The 26,937-nt window shown below is 42.4% G+C and overlaps 2 protein-coding genes across 6 annotated transcripts in view; both read right to left on the bottom strand.

Moving 5' to 3' along the window:
* CEP57L1 (centrosomal protein 57 like 1) overlaps positions 1-16,537 on the bottom strand; it is a 224,759-nt gene extending 208,222 nt beyond the window's left edge. The window contains exon 1 of the mRNA XM_044924375.2: positions 16,419-16,537. The gene's annotated coding sequence lies outside the window, so the exon portion shown is untranslated. The remainder of the gene's footprint in view (positions 1-16,418) is intronic.
* ARMC2 (armadillo repeat containing 2) overlaps positions 4,421-26,937 on the bottom strand; it is a 120,562-nt gene continuing 98,045 nt past the window's right edge. For all 5 annotated transcript variants that reach the window (XM_044924371.2, XM_044924370.2, XM_025294693.3 and 2 more), the window contains 5 exons: positions 19,167-19,289; positions 18,742-18,855; positions 16,913-17,045; positions 16,419-16,579; positions 4,421-5,198 (listed from right to left, as the gene is read on the bottom strand). In XM_044924371.2, the coding sequence (XP_044780306.1) occupies positions 5,041-5,198; positions 16,419-16,579; positions 16,913-17,045; positions 18,742-18,855; positions 19,167-19,289 (689 nt within the window). In that variant the 3' untranslated portion in view covers positions 4,421-5,040. The remainder of the gene's footprint in view (positions 5,199-16,418; positions 16,580-16,912; positions 17,046-18,741; positions 18,856-19,166; positions 19,290-26,937) is intronic.

The raw sequence follows: 26,937 nt of genomic DNA, 5'->3' as shown, positions 1-26,937 counted from the left end.
GGAGGGAAATGGGAGGGAGTTTCAAAAGGGAGGGGATACATGTAAACCTATGGCTGATTCATGTTGAGGTTTGACAGAAGACAGCAAAATTCTGTAAAGCAATTATCTTGCAATAAAAATAAATAAAATAAACAGCTCAATCTATTTAGAAGCCTTAAATGGACACTTCTCCAAAGAAGACATACAGATGGCCAACAGGCATATGAAAAGATGCTCAACATCACTAATTATTAGAGCAGCTGAAATCAAAACTAAAGTGAGGTATCACCTCACTCCAATCAGAATGACCATCATCAAAAAGTAATCAAACGGTAAATGGAGACTGTGTGGAGAAAAGGGAGCCCTCCCACACTGTTGGTGGGAAAGTTAATTGGTGCAGCCACTATGGAGAACAATATGAATGTTCCTTAAAAAACAAAAAGGAGAATTATCATATAATCCAGCAATCCCACTCCTGGTCGCATGTTCAGAGAAAGCTATAATTTGAAAAGATACACGCACCCCAATGTTTATAGCAGCACTACTTAAAATAGCAAAGACATGGAATCAACCTAAGTGTTCACTGACAGATGAATGGATAAAAAAGATGTGGTAATATATACACAAGGGATATTACCAAGTCATAAAAAAATGAAATAATGCCATTTGCAGCAACATGAATGGATCTAGAGATTATCATTTATTATATGTGGAAAGAATCTAAAATAAAAGCATACAAATGAAATTATTTACAAACAGAGTCACAGATATGGAAAGCAAACTTATGGTTGCCAAAGGGGAAAATGGGGTGGAAGAGGGATAAGTTAGGAGTTTGGGATTAACATATACACACTACTATATATAAAATATTGGGTTGGCCAAAAGGTACATTCAGATTTTTCCATAGCATCTTATGGAGAAATGCAAATGAACCTTTTGGTCGCCCCAATAGATAATCAACAAAGGCCTACTGTATAGCATACGGAACTATACTCAATATCTTATAAAATCTATAACAGAAATGCATCTTAAAAATGTATGTGTGTGTATCTGAATCACTTTGCTACACACCTGAAACATTATAAAACCAACTACATTAAAAAAATGTTAATAAATTTTTAAAAATAAAAATATAAAAATTTGAAATAGCAAATGACTTCAATGGGCATTTCTCCAAAGATGATATATAGGTGGCCAATAAAAATGTGAAGATACTCAATATCATTACTTATTAGAGAAATGCAAATCAAAACCACCGTGAGATACCATTTCACAACCATTAGAATGGCTACTACCAAAACAACAACAGAAAACAAGTGCTGGAGAAGATGTAAAGAATGGGAACCCTTGTGCACTGTTGGTGACATGAAATGATATAGCCTCTGCAGAAATCAATACAAACATTCCTCAAAAAATTAACAGTAGAACTACTATATCCTCCAGTAATTCCATTTCTGGGTATACATCACAAGGAACCGAAACCAGGATCTTGAACAGGTATTTATACACCCATGTTCATAGTCGCATTATTCACAATAGCCATGAGACAGAAGCAACCCAAATGTCCTGATGAGTTAACGGATGAAAAAATATGATATAAACATACAAGAAAATATTATTGAGCCTTAAAAGGAAGCAAATTCCATCACACACCACAACCTGGATGAACTTTGAAGACATTATGCTAAGCAAAATAAAAGTCACAAAACGACAAATGCTGTATGAGTGACCTAAACTAATCAAATCAAATTCATGGAAACAACATAGGATGGTGGTTGCTAGGGGCTGGAAAGAGGAGGAAAGAAGGAATTGTTTAATGGGTACAGAGTTTCAGTTTTGCAAGATGAAAAAGTTCTGCAGAAAAAGTTCTGCAAAGAACCTTGCAGACAAATATGAGTAAGCTTAACACCACTGAAACATTTAAAAATGGTTAAGATGGCAAATTTTTTCACTGTAATTTTTAAGGTAGGCAGATAGTTCCAAGGTAGGCAGAGTTCACGTGAGTCTCAGTGAACTTTGGGAGTTGGTGATGGACAGGGAGGCCTGGCGTGCTGCGATTCATGGGGTCGCAAAGAGTTGGACACAACTGAGCGACTGATCTGATCTGATCTGATAGTTCCAATAATAAGGTAAGCAAATAGGCAGAGGAACCAGAGATCAAATTGCCAAAATCCGCTGGATCATCAAAAAAGAAAGAGAGTTCCAGGAAAACACCTACTTCTACTTTTTTGACTACACCAAAGCCTTTGACTGTGTGGATCACAACAAACTTTAAAAATTCTTTAAGAGATGGGAATACCAAACCACCTGACCTGCGTCCTGAGAAATCTGTAGGCAGGTCAAGAAGCAACAGTTAGAACTGGACATGAAACAACAGACTGGTTCCAGATCAGGAAAGGAGTACGTCAAGGCTGTATATTGTCATCCTGCTTATCTAACTTCATGTGAGATGCCAAGCTGGATGAAGCACAAGCTGGAATCAAGATTGAATCAAGATCTCAATCAAGATATTGAGAAATATCAATAGCCTCAGATACGCAAATGACACCACCTTTATGGCAGAAAGCAAAGAAGGACTAAAAAGGAGAGTGAAAAGGTAGGCTTAAAACTTAACATTCAAAAACTAAGATCATGGTATCTGGTCCCATTACTTCATGGCAAATAGATGGGCAAACAGTGGCTGACTTTATTTTTGGGGGCTCCAAAATCACTGCAGATGGTGACTGCAGCCATGAAATTAAAAGACACTTGCTCCTTGGAAGAAAAGTTATGACCAACCTAGACAGCATATTAAAAAGCAGAGACATTACTCTGCCAACAAAGGTGTGTCTAGTCAAAGCTATGGTTTTTGGTGTTAGAGAAGACTCTTGAGAGTCCCTTGGACAGCAAGGAGATCAAACCAGTCAATCCTTAGGAAATCAGTCCTGAATATTCATTGGACTGATGCTGGAACTGAAACTCCAATACTTTGGCCACCTGATGCAAAGAACTGATTCATTGGAAAAGACCCTGATGCTGGGAAAGACTGAAGGCAGGAGGAGAAGGGGACGACAGAGGATGAGATGGTTGGATGGTGTCACCGACTTGACGGACATAAGTTTGAGCAAGCTCTGGGAATTGATGGACAGGGAAGTCTGGCGTGCCATAGTCCATGGGGTTGCAAAGAGTCGGACACAACTGAGCAACTGAAATGAACTGAGATAGTTCCACATGGTCCAGCTTGAAGATGAATCTGAGGGAGAGGAGTTTAATATGGAGAACAAATATAATGGTATTCTACTATGAGTTATTATATTAATTATAAATACTGAGGGGGCTCTTTTAGGGGGAAGAGAGTTTTATCTTTTTCACTGAAAGTAGTATATATAGCCTGCTATGGGTGAAAATGGGCTTCCCTGGTAGCTCAGAGGTTAAAGCGTCTGCCTGCAGTGCGGGAGACCTGGGTTCGATCCCTGGGTCAGGAAGATCCCCTGGAGAAGGAAATGGCAACCCACTCCAATATTCTTGCCTAGGAAATCCCATGGACGGAGGAGCCTGGTGGCCTACAGTCCACGGGGTCGCAAAGAGTCAGACACGACTGAGCAACTTCACTTCACTTCATGGGTAAAAATACTTAGATCTTCAAATGTTTTTGAGAGACTAGTCTATCAGACTTTTAAAAAATGTTTCCAGGGACTTCCCAGGTGGTCCAGTGGTTAGGACTCCACACTCCCAATGCAGGGGACATGGGTTTGTTTGATCCCTGATAGGGGAGCTGGATCCCACATGCCACAACTAAGACCCAGTGCAGCCAAATAAATATTTTGTTTAAAAAAAGATTTCAACTGTTGGAGTGAATCTCATAGCATATACTCATGGATGACTGACTGCAGTGAGTGTCTCTAGATGATTTTGCTGAGCCCCAAACTAGAGGAGCCCTTGGAAAGCCTATTTGTTTCTGGAAATTTAGGGTTTTTCTAATAGACTTGTAAGAGTCTATCTAGTCTCTTAAAAGCCTACCTTTATCTCATTAGTCTTGGTATCTTGTTAGGGTAAGAGATGAGTTTTTATGTTATTAATGGTTCATCTCTAACCCTACAGAGAAGAGTATCAAATCTACTTTTATTCTGAATCTTTCTTTGGCTAATATAGGATAGCAATGGTTATCTCAATTTCTTTGGTGTTGATCATTTATACAAAGACCAATCTTATCCTACGAAGGGTGGAAAACCGTAGTTTATTGAGTACCTACTACACATCAGTCAGCATACTGGACAATTTGCCCATTTTTGTTTGTTTGTTCCTAAACTACATGATTACATTGTACACTTAAGCCAAAAATATTAAGTTAGTTGCCCAAAACCTAGGCAGGGGAGAACTAGGATTCAAACTGAGATCTGCCATATACTTCTAGTATATTAGGTCACCTCTATAGTCACAGAGAGTTATAAGTAGAATTGTCTGGTCTACTCCGTTTATTTCAAATAAAAATAAAAAGGGAAAATACTCTCTTTTTCATCTATATTACTTATTTAATAAAGAGTAGATGGCCCAAAGCAATCTTCTCTAAAGTTTTCTGCTTCCCCCTCCTCTCAATATGACAAACAGAAAAATAGTGGTACCTAGCCAGAAGACAATTATTAAAAGCTGTAAAAATTAGTGCAGATGCTTATGTAGTAATGTATTCCTAATAGTGTTGACCACCATTCTTTCTGTACATAAAATCTGTCTTCATTACACAGTTCATTGACTGAACTGATGAGCAATTAAATTCTAGAATTGTGACATCAGGATTTTAAGACTAGAGAGAACAGAATAAAGTCATTTACTTAGAAATACCATGAATACATTTTCATCTTAAATTTCTCATAGCAGGAAGCACAACATGTATATTCATTTTTCCACAATACCTGACAAGAAGAAATGCTTATTTCTTTTAATACACTAAGACTACTCACTAAAATAAGTACCTGAAAAACTTTGAATATTTGTTAATATTGAAGAAAAAAGTTCATGCTTGTTACCACTTCTTAAGAATGATGGAGACCTGACTTCCTGTTTCTGTTGTTAATCTGCATCATGTTAGAAAGAAGGAATAGGCAGAGGTTCCAGGAAGGTGTGATGATTCTTAATTCGGTTTAGAAGCTGCTGTGCCACCGGTCTGAATTCTGTTTCCCAGTGGAGTTTGTGATAGTTTTTTAGGTCTTGGTCAAAACTCCCATTCAATGCTAGTTCTTCATCTGCATCAGAAAAATTAAAATTACAGCAATTATTTAGAAATGTAATCCTACTGAATGAAGTTTAATTTTTGATGGCATGAGTTAAACTCATCCTGAGTCATCTCTAATTGCAACAAGGCACTTTTACAGGAGTAGTTCTTTATAGAAAAAATTTTAAGTAAGTGTATGATAGTTTCTTAATTTAAAAAATATATATAATCTTGAGGACTTCCCTAGCAGTCCAAGTGGTTAAGACTCTATGCCTCCACTGCAGGGGGCCTGGGGTTGGATCCCTGGTCAGGGAACTGAGATCGTGCATAGTGTGTGGCATGGTGAAAAAAATAATATTAAAAGATAGCAATCTTCCTAAAAAAAAGAAAAAAAAAAAAAAAACCCTAGACTGAATTGAGTTATTTCAATTTATCCGTAATGTTACATCTAACTTTATATCCAAAAGACAGATCACAATTTCTCAGAATAAACAAAGTATGAATAGATTATTTCCTTATCTGCACATTAAAAATGTTAATTATTAATTCTTCAGTGGTTGACAAATATAAAAGAAGTTAGGAAATCTTCTGAGAAAGTAGCACAGTTGAATTTGACTGAAAATCAACTTTGTTCATTTCAGAGCAGCCTGGACAAACTTCTTTGAAAAGATAACACCACCCTCCCCCTGCCACCTTATGCTCTCCCCAATAAAAGTGAAAAGTGGAAGACTTTGAGAATCCTAAGGAATATTAGAATCCCAAGCGAATCCATGTATAATGCAGAAAAGCACTTGTTAAAAAAATGCAAAATTACAACCTTGATTTGTTTCTTAATCCAACAGCACTTTCAATTCTGTGAATATCGTGAAAGTATATCCAACCTAAGTTGGAAGACAAATGGCTACTGAGGTTTCTGCACCGACCTGCCACTGCATTTCTCTCTGTTTACACTGGAACCCATGAGAAGGACTTCAGGAAAATGCACTGGCCTGCCAGTCAGAAGGTTGGCTCTGCCATTTCCTAGGTCTGAGGCTGAGGCAGCCTTCTTAAGTGGTAACCACTAAGTCCTAAAGTGACCACAAATATTGCTGCTTGCATAATTTCCAAACTTCTTTCATAAGGCCCACTAAAATCCTACCATCAAATACTTCCTTGGTGCTTACATCCCGTTTCCTACCCTGAATATTTTCGGCACACACAAAGTGCACTGTGTGTCCTTTGGCACTACCGGTGTTGGTGTCACCAGCCAGAATAAGATAAGTCTGGAATCCCAGTTTGTACCTTCCCGTCCTCTCCCCCAGCCAACTGGATAGCTATGCAACTCTGAGATAAGTTCTGGGCAGACACAAACAATTCAGCAAAGCTCTCCATGGAGACCCCTGTAAGCAAACCTGACTCCCCACCCATTTGATAATCAAGGCCTTGAAAGGAGGAGAATCCAGATGGTGTTTGATGCCTTGAAAGGCCTTCCTGTTGGGCTATTTCCAAACTAAAGTGGCCTGTGAGACTCTGAGTGCTCTTCAATTCCTAGATCTACTTCCTGCTCACACTTCTGCAGATGTTCTGAGTACTAAACTTTCGTTAAAAATGAATTCTCTTTTTTCATGCTCTTTTTCCAAAGCAGCTTAGGACTGATGGCTGCCCAGGCAACCTGCAGTCTTTCTCTCTGTCCAGGACTTTGGCTGGGTTTGATGATTTTAGCCGAGTCACTGTTTTGGTGTCTGGGGTTTCTTAATCTAACATTGAGACTATATTACTTTTCTTGAGGCTCAACGTATAATTAGTTAATCTACACTTGTACCCTATTAATTGTAAATTGGGTTAGGCAAGATAACAAAAGTGGCCAAATAACTATAGATAAGAGAAAAGCAGTCTCAAGTTGCAAAGTGAATACAGCATAAAATACGTCATATTACACTAGGTGTTAAATTTGGAACTTGTATTGCAATGACCAGCAGAGGCTAACCCAAGAAAACCTTAGATCTATGATTTTCAAACTTTTTTTTTTTTTTTACTGTGACCTAGGAGAAGTCCATATTACATGATGACTATATACACATATTTACATATTTATAAACAAATACAAATGTTTCATGACAGAATACTTATCTTTTCTACATGTAATATATTCTGATATTCTCTTTGTTTGCTGCTTCATTTTTCAAACTGGTTACAGTGTGAAAAGTACTGATTTAGATAACCAGTTATTGTTCAACTTTCTTTATACACAGCACACTTCCAAACACTAGAATTTTAGGTAAGATTTTAGAAAGGATTAAAAGGCAAAAAGGCAGAACACTGAAAGATGAGCCCCCCAGGTCAGTAGGTGTCCAATATGCTACTGGGGAAGGGCAGAGAAATAGCTCCAGAGAAAATGAAGAGGCTGAGCCGAAGCAGAAACAGTGCCCAGTTGTGGTTGTGTCTGGTGGTGAGAGTAAAGTCCGATGCTGTAAAGAACAATATTGCATAGGAACCTGAAATGTTAGGTCCATGAATCAAGGTACATTGGACATGGTCAAGCAGGAGATGGCAAGAGTCAATATTGACACTTTAGGAATTAGTGAACTAAAATGGATGGGAATGGGTGAATTTGATTCAGATGACCATTATATATCTACTATTGTGGGCAAGAATCCCTTAGAAGCAAAGGAGTAGCCCTCACAGTCAATATAAGAGTCTGAACTGCAGTACTTGGGAGCAATCGCAAAAAAGACAGAATGATCTCCATTTGTTTCCAAGGCAAATCATTCAACATCAGTGTAATCCAAGTCTATCTCCCAATCACTAATGCTAAAGAAGTGGAAGTTGAACCATTCTTTGAAGACCTATAAGACCTCTTAGAACAAACACCAAAAAAAGATGTCCTTTTCATCATAGGGAACTGGAATGCAAAAAGTAGGAAGTCAAAAGATATCTGGAGTAACAGGCAAGTTTGGCCTTGGAGTACAAAATGAAGCAAGGCAAAGGTTAACAAGAGTTCTGCCAACAGAACACACTGGTCATAGCAAACACCCTCATCCAACAACACAAGAGATGACTCTATACATGGACATCACCAGACAGTCAATATTGAAATCAGATTGATTATATTCTTTGCAGCCAAAGATGGAGAAGCTCTATACAGTCAGCAAAAACAAGACCACGAGCTGACTGTGGCTCAGATCATGAACTCTTACTGCAAAATTTAGGCTCAAATTGAAGAAAATAGAGAAAACCACTAAGCCATTCAGGTATGACCTAAATAAAATCCCTTATGATTACATAATAGAAGTGATGAATAGTTCAAAGGACTAAATCTGGTAGAGTGCTTGAAGAACTATGGGTGGAGGTTTGTATCATTGTACAGGAAGTGATGACTAAAACCATCCCCAAGAAAAATAAATGCAAGAAGGCAAAGTGGTTGTCTGAGGAAGCCTTACAAATAGCTGAGAAAAGAAGTGAAAGGCAAAGGACAAAGGGAAAGATAAACCCAACTGAATGCAGAGTTCCAGAGAATAGCAAGGAGATAAGAAAGCTTTCTTAAGTGAACAATGCACAGAAATAGAAGAAAACAAAAGAAGAATGGGAAAGACCAAAGATCTCAAGAAAATTAGAGACACCAAGAGAATATTTCATGCAAAGATGGACAATATAAATGAAAGAAAAGGCAAGGACTTAACAGAGAGTGTTCCAGAAAAACATATATTTCTGCTTTATTGACTATGCCAAGCCTTTGACTGTGTGGATCACAATAAACTGTGGAAAATTCTGAAAGAGATGGGAATACCAGACCACCGGACCTGCCTCTTGAGAAACCTATATGCAGGTCAGGAAGCAACAGTTGGAACTGGACATGGAACAACAGACTGGTTCCAAATGGGAAAAGGAGTACATCAAGGCTGTATATTGTCACCCTGCTTATTTAACTTATATGCAGAGTACATCATGAGAAACACTGGGATGGAAGAAGCACAAGCTGGAATCAAGATTGCTGGGAGAAATATCAATAATCTCAGATATGCAGATGACACCACCCTTATGGCAGAAAGTGAAGAAGAACTAAAGAGCCTCTTGATGAAAGTGAAAGAGGAGAGTGAAAAAGTTGGCTTAAAGCTCAAGATCATGGCCTCTAGTCCCATCACTTCATGGGAAATAGATGGGGAAACAGTGGAAACAGTGTCAGACTTTTTTGGGGGGTCTCCAAAATCACTGCAGATGGTGATAGCAGCCATGAAATTAAAAGACGCTTACTCCTTGGAAGGAAAGTTATGACCAACCTAGACAGCATATTGAAAAGCAGAGACATTATTTTGTCAACAAAGGTCCATCTAGTCAAGGCTATGGTTTTTCCACTGGTCATGTATGGATGTGAGAGTTGGACTGTGAAGAAAGCTGAGTGCCAAAGAATTGATGCTTTTGAACTGTAGTGCTGGAGAAGACTCTTGAGAGTCCCTTGGACTGCAAGGAGATCCAACCAGTCCATTCTAAAGGAGATCAGTCCTGGGTGTTCATTGAAAGGATTGATGCTGAAGCTGAAACTCCAATACTTTGGCCACCTCATGTGAGGAGTTGACTCATTGGAAAAGACTCTGATGCTGGGAGGGATTGAGGGCATGAGGAGAAGGGGATGGCAGAGGATGAGACGGCTGGATGGCATCACCGACTCGATGGACATGAGTTTGGGTAAACTCTGGGAGTTGGTGATAGAGAGGGAGGCCTGGCGTGCTACAATTCATGGGGTCGCAAAGAGTCGGACATGACTGAGTGACTGAACTGAACTAACAGAAGTAGAAGAGATTAAGAAGAGGTGGCAAGAATACACAGATGATCTGTACAAAAAAGGTCTTAATGACCCAGATAACCACAATCATGTGGTCACTCACCTAGAGCCAGACATCCTGAATGTGAAGTCAAGTGGGCCTTAGCTGCTACTGCTAAATCGCTTCAGTCGTGTCCAACTCTGTGTGACCTGATAGATGGCAGCCCACCAGGCTCCCCCATCCCTGGGATTCTCCAGGCAAGAGTACTGGATTGGGGTGCCACTGCCTTCTCCTTAAGAAGCATTCAGTTCAGTTCAGTCGCTCAGTCGTGTCCAACTCTTTGCGACCCCATGAATCGCAGCATGCCAGGCCTCCCTGTCCATCACCAACTCCTGGAGTTCACTCAAACTCACGTCCATCGAGTCGGTGATGCCATTCAGCCATCTCATCCTCTGTCGTCCTCTTCTCCTCCTGCCCCCAATCCCTCCCAGCATCAGACAAAACTAGGGAGGTGATGAGACCCCAGCTGAGCTATTTCTAATCCTAAAAGATGATGCTGTGAAAGTGCTGCACTCTATGCCAGCAAATTTGGAAAACTCAGCAGTGGCCACAGGACCGGAAAAGGTCAGTTTTCATTTCAATCCCAAAAAAGGCAATGCCAAACAATGTTCAAACTACCATACAGTTGTACTCATTTCACACGCTAACAAGGTAATACTCAAAATCCTTCAAGCTAGGCTTCAACAGTACGTGAACCAAGATCTTCCAGATATACAAGCTGGATTTAGAAAAAGCAGAGGAACCAGAGATCAAATTTCCAACATCTGCTGGATCATAGAAAAAGCAAGGAAATTAAAAAAAAAAAAAGTCTACTACTGCTTCATTGACTATGCCAAAGCCTTTGACTGTGTGGATCACAACAAACTGTGGAGAATTCTGAAAGAGATGGGAATACCAGACCACCTAACCTGCCTCCTGAGAAACCTGTATGCATGTCAAGAAGCAACAGTTAGAACCAGATATGGAACAGTGGACTGGTTCAAAATTGGGAAAGGAGTACATCAAGGCTGTATATTGTCACCCTGCTTATTTAACGTATAAGCAGAGTATATTATGTGAAATGCCAGGTTGGATGAAGCTCAAGCTGGAATCAAGTTTGCCGGGAGAAACATCAACTTCAGATATGCAGATGATAGCACACTAATGGCTGAAAGCAAAGAAGATCTAAGGAGCGTCTTGGTGAAGGTGAAAGAGGAGAATGAAAAAGCTGGCTTGAAATCAACATCAAAAAACAAAGATCATGGCAGCGGATTCTATCTCTTCATGGCAAATAGATGGGGGAAAACGTGGAAACAGTGACAGATTTCATTTTCTTGGGCTCCAAAATCACTGCAGCCATGAAATTAAAAGATGCTTGCTCCTTCAAAGAAAAACTATGACAAATCTAGACAGCATCTTAAAAAGCAGAGACATCACTTTGCCATCAAAAGTCAGTATAGTCAAAGCTATGGTTTTTCCAGTAGCAATGTACAGTGTGAGAGTTGGACCATAAAGAAGGCTGAGTGCCGAAGAATTGATGCTTTTCAACTGTGGTGTTGGAGAATACTCTTGAGAGTCCCTTCAACAGCAACAAGGAGATCAAACCAATCAATCCTAAAGGAAATCAACCCTGAATATCCATTGGAAGGAGAGATGCTAAAGCTGAAGCTCCAATACCCTGGCTACCTAATGTGAATAGCTGACTCATTGGACAAGACCCTGATGCTGGAAAAAACTGAGGGCAGGAGGAGAAGGTGGTGACAGAGGAGGAGATGGTTGGATGGCATCACTGACTCAATGGACATGAGTTTGCGCAAACTCCAGGAGATAGTGAAGGACAGGGAACCTGGTGTGCTACAGTCCATGGAGTCACAAAGAGTCTGACACAACTGAGTGACTAAACAACAACAACAAAAGGACTCAAAACAAGTCTGTCAGTGACCATTATAACATGGTCTCTACTACAGTTTAAGGATCCTGCGCATCACTGCACTCTTTCCTAGCCTACTGTTCAGCACCAGGTAGCTACCAGGGGTTTGATTACTGTTGTAACTCTTATAAGGCACAGTTCTCACATGTTCTAGAAGCACCTGATGACTCTTTGGCATGAGCATGATGATGTGACCCTCTACTTTGAACACTGGGGCCCCCTCTATCCCTTATCACATAACCTAGGTTCTAAGTTCCACATATCTTGTTATTTAGTTGCTAACTCATGCTCAACTCTCTGCAACCCAATGGACTGTAGCCCACCAGGTTCCTCTGTCCATGGGATTTCCCAGGCAAGAATACTGGAATGGGTTGCCATTTCCTTCTCCAGGGGACTTCCTGACCCAAGGATCGAACCTGTGTCTCCAGCATTGGCAGGCAGATTCTTTACCATTGAGCAATCTGGGGAAGCCCTCCACATACCTCAGATGAATATAAAATAACCTAGAGTCATCTACGTTCACAAAGCAAACTGTACACACTAATCACCAGTGTATACTGGTGACCACCAGTTGCCAGCAACCCTGAGAGAAGCTCATGGTAGTGTGCCAGGGCACACCACATAAGAACTTCAAGGTAAACAGATTGCTCATGAGTTTATGAGAAGTGGCTGTAGCACATCAGGAAGTTTTAGACAACATTCTTTTTAAGCCACTTTCCTAAAAGACTGTCAACATCCCAACCACACTGAGTCCCATTACTTTCTTTTTCCAGCTTCCCATCAAGAAAAAGTTGGGTAACTTACATTGCTATATCAATTGCCCTGCAGTAATTTCGAAAAACAGTGCTCACACTACATTGTGGGACTTTTGTGATATAACAGCTCATCCTGTTTTCAAAACGGCCTGTTGTTTTTTTAACCTATCGCTGTAAAAAAAATTGAAATTTAAGTATACTCTTACTCATATATCCATTTTAATTGCTGCCACCCAGCTGGCCAGACACAACTACAGCCCGTGTCAGAAGTAAGGCTCTGAGGTCCACACTGTAGAGAGAAGAGCCAGGAAGTAGCCGGTCCTCACGGCTTATAAGCAGCACTCGTGATCACGTGAGAAGTGCATGCCACGCTCTGATGATGACCTGGCTCCCTGGTGGACTGTATTTATTTTTCTTACCTGTGCCTCCATCCCCTTCCGGGGTGGGTGAGATGGGGTGGGGTAAGGGCATACTATGTAATGGAACAGCAGAAAAACACAGGGGCTCAATGTTTACTTTCTGATGAAAAGCCCTGACTTTGCTACAGTATGATCTTAGGCAAGTCACTTAACCCTCCTAGACGTACCTACCTCCACTGTCACCTAGCTGATGACCTTGGATCTTAGAAGGATAGAATGAACGTCCTTTTAAAAGTGTACAGCACTATTAAAGATACCACCATTGTCAGTTAATCCACAACCATCTATCAAGAACCTGCTTTGCCCAAGGCAATATCCTTTCCTTAAAGTGGCTCTGTTGGAGTGGGCAAACAAAAGGTACAAAACAATAATACAGAGCAAGTTACACAGCTCATGATTAATTGCTATGTAAGCAGTACAGCTTCCCTGTGACTGTGGGCTTGGAAAGCTCATGGGAAGGGCCTGCCAGGACCGGTAGCCTTGGGCCAGGCAGGTAAGAGACCTGGCCAGAGCAAAGGGGCAAGGTTAGGGAAGCATGAGGGGAAGCCTAGTCCTGCTCCAGGGAGGGCTGACGGGGGAAGAGGCAGGAACAGGCCCATTATAGTCAAGGGCACGCCAGGTGCGCTGCCCGTGTGTGAAGCCAGCCATGCCCACATCCCTTCTTAGGTGGTGCCACACGCCCCACCAGTTTGCTATATATGGTTGACTGTCCCAGCCTGAGGTGCCAAAGGAAGCCACAGACAGCCTGCAGTGGAGGCAGCTGCTGCCTGAGGCACGAAAGCCTAGAGCCCAGGAGAATGACTCATGGAACCAGTCACATCTTCTCCCCAAATGGGAGACAGAAAGTCGTGCCAACAGCAGAGGAGACAGAGGCCCACTCACGACAGCACCAAGAAGCGGCCTTGAGACAGCTGGAGCCGTGGCCATGCAGGAGCCTAGAGGCAAACGAGGGGGAGAAAGGCCTTTTTCCTTAAGAGTGGAGACAGAGCACTGCTGGGTCTCAGCAGGGTCGGGTAGATGATGCCTGCTACTGATGGGCCGCCTTCCACATCCTGAGTGCTGGTCCAGCAGGCTCTGCTCAATGCGCGTGTTTCCCAGCTTCCTTCTTTCCGGGGCACCCTTCCCTTCAGCTCCTTCACTAAATAGGGTGGAGTTCTCAGTGCTGCCCGAATAGCAAACTCACCTGTGGAACTTTTTAATGATGCAGATAATTGGCCTCCCCCAGAGCTCCTGAATCAGAGTTCCTAGGGATGGGGCCAGGACAAGTGTGGTTTTTTTTGATTGATTTTTCTTTTTAATTCCATATATTTTGATTCCAATGTTCTGCCACAGTTGAGAACTGAATTAAAGCAAGTTGAGCGCACTTCTGCTCCCAGCAACCCAAGAAAACTTCAAGTCCACAGAGCAGAATGTGAACCTCAATGATTTAAAAATGTGCTCATTTTGAGAAGGGAACCCTCCTACACTGTTGGTGGGAATGTAAATTAGCACTGCCACTACGGAGAACAGTATGGAGGTTCCTTAAAAAACTAAACACTGAACTATCATATGACCCCACAATCCCACTCCTAGATATCTAACTGGAGAAAAACATGATTCGAAAGGATACATGAACCCAAATATTCACTGCAGCATTGTTATAATAGCCAAAACATGGAAGCAACCTAAATGTCCGACAGAGGAATGGATAAAGAAGATGTGGTACTTCATATACAATGGAATATTACTCAGCTATTAAAATGAATGCCATTTGCAGCAACATGGGTGGACCTAGCGAGTGTCATACTGAGTGAAGTCAGAGGAGAAATACAATATGACATCCCTTATATGTGGAATCTAAAAGGAAATGATACAAATTAACTTACTTATAAAACAGAAAGATACTCACAGACTTAGAAAATGAACTTTTGGTTGCCGGGGGAAGGGACAGTTAGGGACCATGGGAAGGTCATGTACACACTGCTATATTTAAAATGGATAACCTACAAGAACCTATTGTATAGCTTTCTTTCAAATAGCTCTGGTCCGGAGTTCCTGTTTAATAACATATTGTTACAACAATAGAATTTCCCAAGCATTTTCACAACCGTGTTTTGAGAACTAGCTGTGTGTCAGGTTCTATGTGAATTTCTTTGTGTAAGTCTATTCATTTATCACCCTAACAACTCTGCAAGTGCAAGTGAAGTCGCTCAGTCATGTCCGACTCTTTGCCACCACATGGACTGTAGCCTACCAGGCTCCTTCATCCGTGGGATTTTCCAGGCAAGAATACTGGAGTGGATTGCCATTTCTTTCTCCAGGGGATCTTCCCAACCCTGGGATCAAACCCCGGTTTCCCACATTGAAGGCAGATGCTTTACCGTCTGAGCCACCAGGGAAGCCCCACAACTCTGCAAAGTGGATGTCAATCATCCCCATCTTAGACATGAGAAGATATACATTCAGAGGTTAATATGCCCTGAGTTAAAACCTTGCATGTGATAAAGTGAGACCTTAACTCAGAACTGCCTGACTACAGCCTCTAGTCTTCCTGGAATGCTCTCAGGATGCTTGTTTGATTCTCACAACTCCTTGCAACACAGCACAGATATAACGTCCCCATTTTACAGATGAAAAGACAGGTTCTGAGAGAGTCTTATGTCGAATCACACCATCCCAGAGAGTCAGAATTTGAACTCACAGCCTCTGGGTCACACTGAGCCTTTCCGCATGGCTTTGCTGAGCTAACATGGTGCTTGGGAGATGATAGGCACATCTTCATTTTGAAAATGAAGATTTTCCACTCACTTCTGACCTAAATCACTGCTATTAGACCTAACCCAGGATGAGGAGAACTATCCTAAAAATAGAAACTTTTGCAATGGAAGACACTCTCATCTTTCCTTTGGTTTGTATCAGTGATTCCCTACCTTTCAGTGTATGTCGGACCACATAGTAATGTCAAATAATTTCACAGATTTCCCCACATAACACACTCATATATGCATAGGTTCATTAAAAGCATGACTTATTTCGGAGTAGCTTTTAACCATATTTTCTCAATTACAACAATGTCTATATACTTTTTAAACAACAGCAATACATTTATGCCCAGATCGTCTGTTTATGAAGCTTATAGAAAATTCAAAAAAAGGGGGAAAGCCACAAAAGAAATCATGACAGCACCCAATGAGTTAAGTCCTCACGTCCCCACTGTATATAAGATTCAGCCTCTTCCAGGTTATCTCCAAATTATAATCATCTTTAACGTCTCTTGCTCCTTATTGAAAAAAAGCTACCCAAAGGCCTACTGATCTTTATCCACACAGGTCACAGGAAACAATTTTCTCATTTTGATAAGATTCACAGATTCACAGTCAGGAGTCTTACCTAAAAATGATGATAGCAGGGCTAAGAGTGTGTTGGCAGCCTCATCTCCAAAACAGGATGAAGCATTGGTAATGTTTTCACTGAAGTTCCATAGCGTTTTGCAAACCAAGCAGGCCAGCTGCCAATCAGTAGGCCCAAAATCTCTTAAACAATCCACTAACCTGAGTGAAAAGTCAAATTGAGAAGTTATTAAGTCAGCATCTTTTTTATATTTTTAACATGATGATTAACTTTCTTTGATACTGAATATACATTTTATATATAAGTCAGTGTTATTAAAATAATTTCACATCTACCAATTTAAGTAATTAACAAATTTAAGCAATAACCTACTTCTGAATTATTTTAAGTGTCCAGTGGAATCCAAATCCCCTCTTTAGCCTAGCTAGGCACTTCCAGATGGAGAAATATCTCTGCCTGGGAGAAATGAGGAGAGGGGCCTAAGCTCTCCTGTGAATCCTGATAAGAATCAGGACTCCGTGCCTTGAACTTACTTTTTAATGCCGCCTCCTTCTTTTAGGATGACTCGCTTGTCTCTATCCACGGTGAGGTTTAGGAGAACACCACAGGCAGAAAAGCAAATATCCTGATGCTTAGCATCCAGCAGAGCAATCATGAACTTGTGGACTGGAAAGGGAGAGAACAAATGCAGACCAGTGAAGCGCAGGGGCCCCAGCTGTATTTCATTCCACAAATGGCAGAGGGGAAATGGGGAGCAGCTTGTGAAACTGTAAACCCTGCTAGGGGATTTAGCCCACTCTTCGTAGGGCTTCCCCACTGCCCAGTGGGGAAAGTGCCTTCACCAACACCCAACACCCGTCACTTCAGAACCTGCTCCCTGCCCCCCAGGGTCCCTGTTCCCAGGTACTGCTGTATCCACCGCAGCATCAGCTCTCCCTTCCAGTGGTAGAGTCCCTGCCCGTGGAGAGGAGGGAACCACCTCCTTCCAACCACACAGGTGCCATTCATTTCATCTCTAACTTCTGGTTGTTCTCAAGGGCTCTTTTGAACCTCCAGCAGGAATTTTCTTAAAATACACAGCCCTGGAAGGGGAGCAGGGGGAGTAGGCTTCAGTGATCTTCCTGGGAAGTCCTCCAAGGCCATAGCTTGTAAGAGAAGACTTGCTCAGACTGCTGGAAACCAGTGCACAGGGAGGCCAGACTTCCAGTGTAAGGGACGTCTTATATCAGGACAGGCTCCCCCCACCCCCACCGCCTTCCCTTACTCCTAGAAACAGAACTGTTTGTCCTGTTTGCTCATTGCCCGCAGCAGGGGTTGGGGGAGAATGAATGGGTGTGTGCTCCTGTTCCACTGCTCAGCTGAGAGGCAGCCACGCCACGCTGACCTTGGCCTACTGATGGGTCAGCAGTGAGCCTGCAAAGGCTGAATCACATATGTTTTTAAGAGTTTCAAGAATATACACCAAAATTTAACAATTATCTCTGGGGAAGTGTGTGGTTTTTTTTTAATCTGTATTATATAAATTTGCTATCACGAACATGAATAATTAGGTATTTTTAGTTACTGTTTTACATGAGATATTTGAGAAAAATAGTATGTTTAGTATACACTGTTATGTACCTCCTACACAGTTTAAGAAATAAAACATTACAGATCCAATTTTATATTTGGGCCATCCATTCAAATGTAACTTTGTCTTAAATGTGGAGTTTCTAATTCCAAATGCATTTATGCCTTATTCCATTAGCACATGAGCACATCACATAAACAATATCCAGGACCATTTTGCATGTTTTAATACAATATTAATGGTATTATTTCATGTGTGTCCAATTACTACTAGATTCTTTGCTCCTATAGTATGTGTTTGAGGTTGATGCATGTTGATACATGAACTTCTAGCTCATTTATTTTAACTGCTGTAAAAGTTTGGTTGCATGAATATACCGTAATATATTTATCCTCTTGCCTGTTGACAGACATTTAGGTTGTTCCCATTTTTCACTATTACCAGCAGTCCTATAATAGACATTCCAGTGCACGAAGGAGCATGTCTTTTGAGTCCATTCCCATGGACAGAAATGATGTGTATAGATTACTCGTTTCACTTAAACACAAACACATACACACACCATCTCAAAACTCAAAAGACCACTCATCAGGGAGAGAGAAGCCCTGAGAACACAGCCCAGATCTATCTTGGCATCCTGAGCCAAGAGCCTTACAGATAGATGGAACAATGTAAAGCACCACTTGTCCCAAAGCAGAAACAAGTGTCACGTTCTTGTGACGCAAGCTGCAAAACCACTCAGTTGTTTATTGCCAAGACGTGACTGCTTTTGAATGTGTGTCATTAACTCACCATTTTTCTGCACTATGAAATCGCAGATGTCATGGTCCTGGGAGAGATTTCCAAAAACACGCACTGCCTCCAGGATTCCATCCATGTTGTTACTCACGAGGAGCTTTAAGAGCACTGGGTTTGGTGACCAGAGAAATAAAATCAGTGAATTTAAGTTTTAAGTTAAAGGCTATTAGAAACCAATACCATGCTAAATAGTGTAACTTAAAAATTAAAAGTGATAATAAAATTCCAACGATAGGGGACATAAGCAAGAACTAAGAAACTAATGTATCCTCATATTCAACTTTCTTAGAATTAAATCAGGCTCTTAGATACTTGTACCAGAAGTCAGAAACTATAAATGCCTCTAATTCTGTGTTTAGTTAATAAAGTCAAAACCTTAAATGAGTGTGCATCTACCCAAACCCAACTCTGAACCTTACATTCAGCAATATATAGCTTTCTGTCTTGAATTATAGAATTCTTCACTTTGTAGTAAGATAAGTTGTTGATAGTTGCCGTAGTGTTGATCACCAGCTCCTCACAATCATCAATTGACTTGGATTCTGAAATAAAGTGAGCATAAGGGTATCAAAGACTCGCTGCAGGGCAGAAGCCACGACGTCCTAACTGCAGCCCAGCTGGTGCAGGGACGCGCCGCTGTCCCAGGCAAGGTCTACACCAACGCCGTGTTGTTGCTTTATTTCCCGTGACTCTTCCTGCAGGGAATGCACCCATGGCTGGGGACCACTCCAGGCCAGCATTTGGAACCCTCTAAGCTCAGTCCTTCTACCCAGGGGTCTGGAAAAGTCAGGCTGATCTAGTCCCTGTATGCAAAGGTGATCAGAGCTGGTACACCCTGACCCAGAACTATCCCGGGGCCTGCACCTTAGGAGTCTGTTCCCCGGACCCTCGACTGCCCAACAGAATGGCTCTGGGTCTTAATCCGTCTATAATTCCTATCAGGGCTGCCTTCCAAACATGCGAGCTCTGGCCGCCTCTCACCTCCTCTACCACCACCTAGTCCATCTTTGACCTCCTCACTGGCTTCTCTTCTTCGCCTTGGCCTCCCTGAGCCTGCCCTCAATGTGCAGACCCTTTAAAAGTCAGTCAGACAACGCCACTCATCTCCCCTGGCTCACAGGCCTGACCTGGCTGCCCAGTCCTTACCTCCCGGGCCTTATTTGCTGCTCCAGCCCCAGGTCCCTGATGCCAAGCACACCAGTCTTTCCCTCTTTTTGAGCATTTCAGCCTGAGCCTGCCCAAGAACCTTGCATTGCTAGTCCCCCTGTCTGGTATATTCCTTCCTCCAGTTATCCTGGCTCACTCCTCATGTCCTTCTGGCTGCTGCTTAGCTATCGCCTTATGGGACACAGTCTCCTCAGCCACTCTGTATAAAATAGCATTGTTATGCACATCCCCTCCGCTTCTTCCCTATAACACATGGGACCGCCTGACTTATGTGTTTAATGTCTGTCTTCCAGCTCTAAGGTGTAAGCTCCATGAGACTAAGGACTCGTTCTTTTCATCATCACATTCTCAGCATTTAGAACAGTGTCTGCAAAGAGTGATGCTCAACAGATAATGAGTAAGAACCTGCTGTATACCACAGGGAACTCCACTGCACACTCTGTAATGACCTGTTTGGGAAACAAATCTAAAAAAGGAATGGATATGGTGAACAGCAGTGAAGAGGCCAGGGTGTCCTCTGCTCCTGGGCCTTTTCCAACATTGCTTCCAGCCTTCCCAACACCCCCATCCTGGCAACTCCAGTGGGGCCTCTGCCTCGGCCCCCGGGCAGCACGCAGACCAACATCCAACAGCCAGTGAACGTTTACACACTCAACAAAGACCAACAGTGGCGCCAGGCATGTCATCTAGCAACGTGGAGAGGCTGAAGGGCATGTCCCAGCTAGTCAGGTCTGACAAAACGTGGTCCACTGGAGAAGGGAATGGCAAACCACTTCAGTATTCTTGCCTTGAGAACCCCATGAACAGTATGAAGGGGCAAAAAGAACACTGAAAGATGAGCCCCCCTAGGTTGGTAGGTGTCCAATATGCTACTGGGGAAGAGCAGAGAAATAGCTCCACAAAAAGTTTAAGAGGTAGAGTCAAAGCAGAAACAACACCCAGTTGTGGATGTGTGTAGTGGTGGAAGTAAAGTCCGATGCTATAAAGAACAATACTGCATAGGAATCTGGAAATGTTAGGTCCATGAATCAAGGTAAATTGGAAGTGGTCAAACAGGAGATGGCAAGAGTGAACATTGACATTTTAGGAACCAGTGAACTAAAATGGATGGGAATGGGCGAATTTAATTCAGATGACCATTGTATCTACTACTGTGGGCAAGAATCCCTTAGAAGCAATGGAGTAACCCTCACAGTCAGCAAAATAGTCTGAAATGCAGTAGCTAGGTGCAATCTCAAAAATGAAAGAATGATCTCGGTTCATTTCCAAGGCCAACCATTCAACATGACAGTAATCCAAGTCTATGTCCCAACCACTAATGCCAAAGAAGCTGAAGACAAATGATTACATGGAGACTTACAAGACCTCCTAGAACCAACAGCAAAAAAAGACATCCTTTTTATTACAGAGGACTGGAATGCAAAAGTAGGGAGTCAAGAGATACCTGGAGTAAAAAGCAAGTTTGGCCTTGGAGTACAAAATGAAGCAGGGCAAAGGCTAACAGAGTCTTGCCAAGAGAACTCATTGGTCATAGCAGACATTCTGTTCCAACAACACAAAAATGACTCTACACATGGACATCACCAGATGGTCAATATTAAAATCAGATTGACTGTATTCTTTGCAGCCAAAGATGGGGAAGCTCTATGCAGTCAGCAAAAACAAGACCTGGACCTGACTGTGGATCAGATCATGAGCTCCTTATTTCAAAATTTAGGCTCAAATTGAAGAAAGTAGGGAAAACCACTGGGCCATTCAGGTATGACCTAAATCAAATCCCTTATGATTATATAGCTGAGGTGATGAATAAATTAAAGGGACTAGATCTGGTAAACAGAGTGCCTGAAGAACTCTGGAAGGAGGTTCATACCATTGTACAGGAAGGAGACGGTGACTAAAACCATCTCCAAGAAAAAGAAATGCAAGAAAGCAAAGTGGTTGTCTGAGGAGACCTTATAAATAGCTGAGAAAAGAAGAGAAGTGAAAGGCAAAAGAGAAAGGGAAAGAAATACCCAACTGAATGCAGAGTTCCAGAGAATAGCAAAGAGAGATACGAAAGCTTTCTTAAGTGAACAATGCACAGAAATAGGGGAAAACAATAGAATGGAAAAGACTAGAGATCTCTTCAAGAAAATTAGAGATACCAAGGGAACACTTCATGCAAAGATGGGCACAATAAAAGACAGAAACGGCAAGGACTTAACAGAAGAAGAAGACATTAAGAAGAGGTGGCAAGAATACACAGAAGGACTGTACAAAAAAGATCTTAATGACCCAGATAACCACAATGGTGTGGTCACTCACATCCTGGAATGTGAGGTCAAGTGGGCCTTAGAAAGTATTACTATGAACATAGCTAGTGGAGGTGATGGGCTTCCAGCTGAGCTATTTTAAATCCTAAAAATGATGCTGTTAAAGTGCTGCACTAAATATGCCAGCAAACTTAGAAAACTCAGCAGTGGCCACAGGACTGGAAAAGGTCAGTTTTCATTCCAATCCCAAAGAAGGGCAATGCCAAAGAATGTTCAAACTATTGCACAATTGTACTCATTTCACACACAAGCAAGGAGAGACTCAAAATCCTTCAAGCCAGGCTTCAACAGTATGTGAACTGAGAACTTCCAGATGTTCAAGCTGAATTTAGAACAGACAGAGGAACCAGAGATCAAATTGCCAACATCTGCTGGATCATAGAAAAAGCTAGGGAATTCCAAAAAACATTCTGCTTCACTGACTATGCTAAAGCCTTTGACTGTGTGGATCACAACAAACTTTAAAAATTCTTCAAGAGATGAGAATACCAGACCACCTTACCTGCCTCCTGATATATCTGTATGCAGGTCAAGAAGCAACAGTTAGAACTGGACATGGAACAACAGTCTGGTTCCAAATCAGGAAAGGAGTACGTCAAGGCTGTATATTGTCACCCTGTTTATTTAACTTATATGCAGAGTACATCACGCAAAATGCCGGGCTGTATGAAGCAAAGGCTGGAATCAACCCTGAACATTCACTGGAAGAAACTGTGTTGAAGCTGAAGCTCCAAGACCTTGGCCACCTGACACAAAGGGCTAACTCACTGGAAAAGCCCCTGATACTGGGAAAGGTTGAGGGCAAGTGGAGAAGAGGGTGACAGAGGAGGAGGTGGTGGCATGGCATCACTGACTCAACGGACAAGAGTCTGATCAGACTGCAGGAGATAGTGAAGGACAGGGAAGCCTGGCATGCTGCAGTTCGTGGGGTCAAAGAGTGGGACACGACTTAGTGACTGAACAACAACAACATATGTATAACTAATTCACTTTGCTGTACAGCAGAAAGTCACATGACAAAGTCAAGTAACTACACTCCAATAAAAATTTTTTAAAAAGTAAGAACTTGAACCTCCCTGGAAATATCAACTTACAAAACAGAAAGCTGTAGCATTTCAGTGTCTTGGGGGTAGATCAGGATAAAGTTTATATGAAAAATTTTTGAAGCTAGTAATAATAATAAACTCCATTGTTGTAAAAAAATAATAAGTGGTTAATGAATGCAAGAATGAGTGAATGAATGAATGAACGAATCCTTTAGCTTAGCAGATAAGACCCTTAGTAATTTTATCCCTGCCTTCCACTCCACCTCCAGACTCATCTTCTGGTGACTTAGGCCACAGTACAGAGAAGAGTGGATATTGGGGACCGGTCAGGAGACTCCTGTGGTGTCCAGACAGCAAAAAGCTGAGGTGGGGGCGATGGCAGAGATGGAGCACAAAGGCCAGGCTGCAAAACTATTTAGGGAGGAAAACAGACAGTACGTGGTGAAGGCTGGATTGGGGGATGAGGGAGAGCAACCACCCAGGATGACCTCTGGGTTTCTGGATTACAAAATTGGATGGACAGCAATCCCATTCTCTGAGTTAATGGGAAGAAGGTCCAGTTGGGGGTAAGGTCATGAGTTAGATCTCTTGGGGTACCTCTGAAGTAGCCATGGTTGATGAGATTAGGTAAGGCAGTTAGGTGGACATATAGGTCTGGAAGTCAGAGAAAAAGTCAGGAGTCAGGTTATACTAAACCGGCTACAGCAGTCTCTGCCTCTCTTCGGGCGCAGTGCATGGCCCCCAGGGCCTGGAGAACATTCGCCCCCCTCGCTGCCTAGCCGTCAGTCATCACCTGCCTGGGAAGGAGTCACCTCAGTGCCTGTGCATGTCTTGGGCCCTGACTTGCCCACTGGGTTTTACTGGTTAAGTAGTGCCTTTTACCTCTTTAAAAAAAAAAAGAAAGAAAGAAAAACTGAATATAGTTGATAAACAGTATTACATCAAATGTAGAACACAATGATTCAATGTTTTTATAGATTACACTCCCAAAGGTATTATAAAATAACTGGCTGTAATTCCTGCCCTGTATGATATATCCTGTTGCCTATCTATTTTATACATCATAGCTTGTGCCTCTTAATCCCATACTCCTACCTTGCCAGCCCCCCACCCCCAGACACTTCCCTCTGCCCACTGGTGACCACTAGTTAGTTCTCTATTTCTGTGAGTCTGTTTCTGTTTTGTTGTCTTCATGTGTTTATTTTTTTGGATTCCACAAATAAGTGAAATCAGGACAGTATCTGTTTTTCTCCGTCTAACTTATTTCACTTAGCATAATATCCTCCAGGTCCACCCATGATGCTGTGAATGGCAAGATTTCGTCCTTTGTTATAATTAAATAGTATCTTTTATTTCCTGTATGAAGCCAAAGCTCCTCAGGGATAAGAGGGAGGTTGTGAGCTGAGCAGGAGGAGTGTGCTAGCTCTTACTCTTTCTGATTTAATTCTCTCTCCTTTTGGCCTTCTTTGCATTAAAGAGAATGATCTTTTTATAGTCTACTCTATTCAAAGGGAAATTCAGTCATTTGTTACCCTACAGAGAACACACACTGGCCCTTCAGCCAGTGGCCTCTCTGCCCCACCCCAAAGCAGCCAGCATGGGTCCTGTACCTGGTAGAAACTTAAACAATATTTGGAGAAAGCAAGAGTAAATGAGATCCTAATTGCCTGTTTTCTTAGTTCAAATACATGAAAGTATTAGTCACTCAGTCATGCCCAACTCTTTGGGACCCCACAGACTGCAGACCTCCTGGCTCCTCTGTCCATGGGATTTTCCAGGCAAGGATACTGGAGTGGTTTGTCATTCTCTTCTCCAGGGGATCTTCCCGACCCAGGTGTGTCCGTCTCCAGAGTATCCTCACTTGCTTGGCCGTGAATCTGGAGCTGGAATCCTGATTGTCTACCTGCTGGCTGTGTGACTGTGTGCAAGTCATTTAACCTCCTTGGGGCTCAGTTTCCTTGTCTGCAAAGTAGGTAATAATCGCAGCTACATTACTAAGTTTAAATGTGTTAATACATGTAAAGGGCTTATAAAACTGTATGGCACATTGCAGGTGCTAAATAAACATCTGTGAGATGCATGGATGCGCTATCCAGAAAGATGGCTCCTGGGGAATGATTTGGGTGAGTGTCTAACAGCAAAGAGGAAGTTTCAGCCCCAGTTCCCTCTATCATGGGACTGATGGTGCCAGATCTTGGGCGGTGTCCAGGGATCTGTTTTTTCTCTTGCCTTGGTGGGATAATTAGTTAGCTTGCCCAGAAAAAGAAGGGTGGCTCTTATGTATCACCACCTAAGAAGTGAGGTCCCCCTGTAGGACCTCACGTTTGGGAGCAGGAAGAATATGTGGCATCCGAGACAAGACAGGAGGCATTCACAGCTACCAGGCGTCTACCATGAAGGGCTCCGAACACTTTACATGCATTTCACCCCACAAAAGTTAATTTTTAATAGTGCTTCTATTCAAATGCACTTACAAGCATTTGTGCTGAGATTAGTCACTCAGTCGTGTCTGACTCTTTGCAACCCCATGGACTCTAGCCTGCCAGGCTCCTTGACCAGCTCCCTTCTCCAGCGTCTGGTCGCTATTCTTCACTGAAGCAGAGATACCAGGTGGGAACCAGCAGAGATCAGCTGAGGGGACTTTGTAGAGCTCAGAGCATTCATCCCTGCAGCTGAGCTGCCAGGGGGAGGGTGGTGTATGATCCTCTATCAAGATAACTTTACCCCTCACCCCCATAAAGCTCTTTGAGGGAGGTCAAGTCGTTCTGGAGACAGAAAAGACAAGGGATCCCTCTGCTTGCCCTAATGACTGCCCGCCACCATGGGCCAGGTAGAAGGCTTTTTCCACATGGGCTTAACCTCAGACGGCACTGAGCTCTAACACAGAGACCGAAGCATTCTCGAGTGAGACTGCTCATCATCTGCATTGGGGCTGGCCAGGGAGAGGGAGTTCGAAAAAGAAAATGCAGATTCCCGGGTTCCACACCTCACTTGATCAGTCACAGCCTCTAAGGGTGGGTTTAGAATCTGTCTTTCATGAGCTCCCTGCATGATTCTTATGCACAGTTTTTGAAGTGCCAGATTTGAGTTTCATTGGTCACTTTAGAGCAAAAGAAAGAAAGTAGGTTATGTGTAAGTACCAGTAACCTCAAGACAATATACTGGAGAGACCTCACATGGGAATCCCCCAGTGACAGAGGCAGAGTAGCTACCCTCCCAGAGGACTTGATGATGGAGGTACAGCGGGGACAGGCCCCAGCCCCTGAGGACTCTAGCCAGGCCCCCTTGGTTAATTAACCCTAGAGCTAAAAGCTCTGGCCCAATCTGCTCTCTGCCTCTTTCTCCTGCCTCCAAAGCATTACTTTCCTAGAATTCAAACTGAAATTATCCACTGTATTATGTTTTTAGTTAATAGGTAGAAATGTAATTTCTAAGCTCATAAAATATATGTAAGACCAGGAATGTTCTCACTTCACATATGAATAATTGCAATAAAATGAAACATGGAGCTTTCTTTCTTGACTATCCATAATGATGTGCTCCCAGTCCAGGTATCTGAGGGCAAGTCCTCAGGCTTTCCCCAGGTAGCTACAGTCAAGTGAAGTGATTTGGCCTGCCAACAGATAAGAACTCATCCGGTGGGTTTCAGGCTCCTGCCAGCTCCT

The sequence above is a fragment of the Bubalus bubalis genome, chromosome 10 (genome assembly GCF_019923935.1).
Source record: "Bubalus bubalis isolate 160015118507 breed Murrah chromosome 10, NDDB_SH_1, whole genome shotgun sequence".
In the NCBI taxonomy this organism is placed as follows: Eukaryota; Metazoa; Chordata; class Mammalia; order Artiodactyla; family Bovidae; genus Bubalus; species Bubalus bubalis.
Note: the sequence above shows the minus strand (reverse complement) of the source record. Positions and strands in the feature narration are given on the sequence as shown.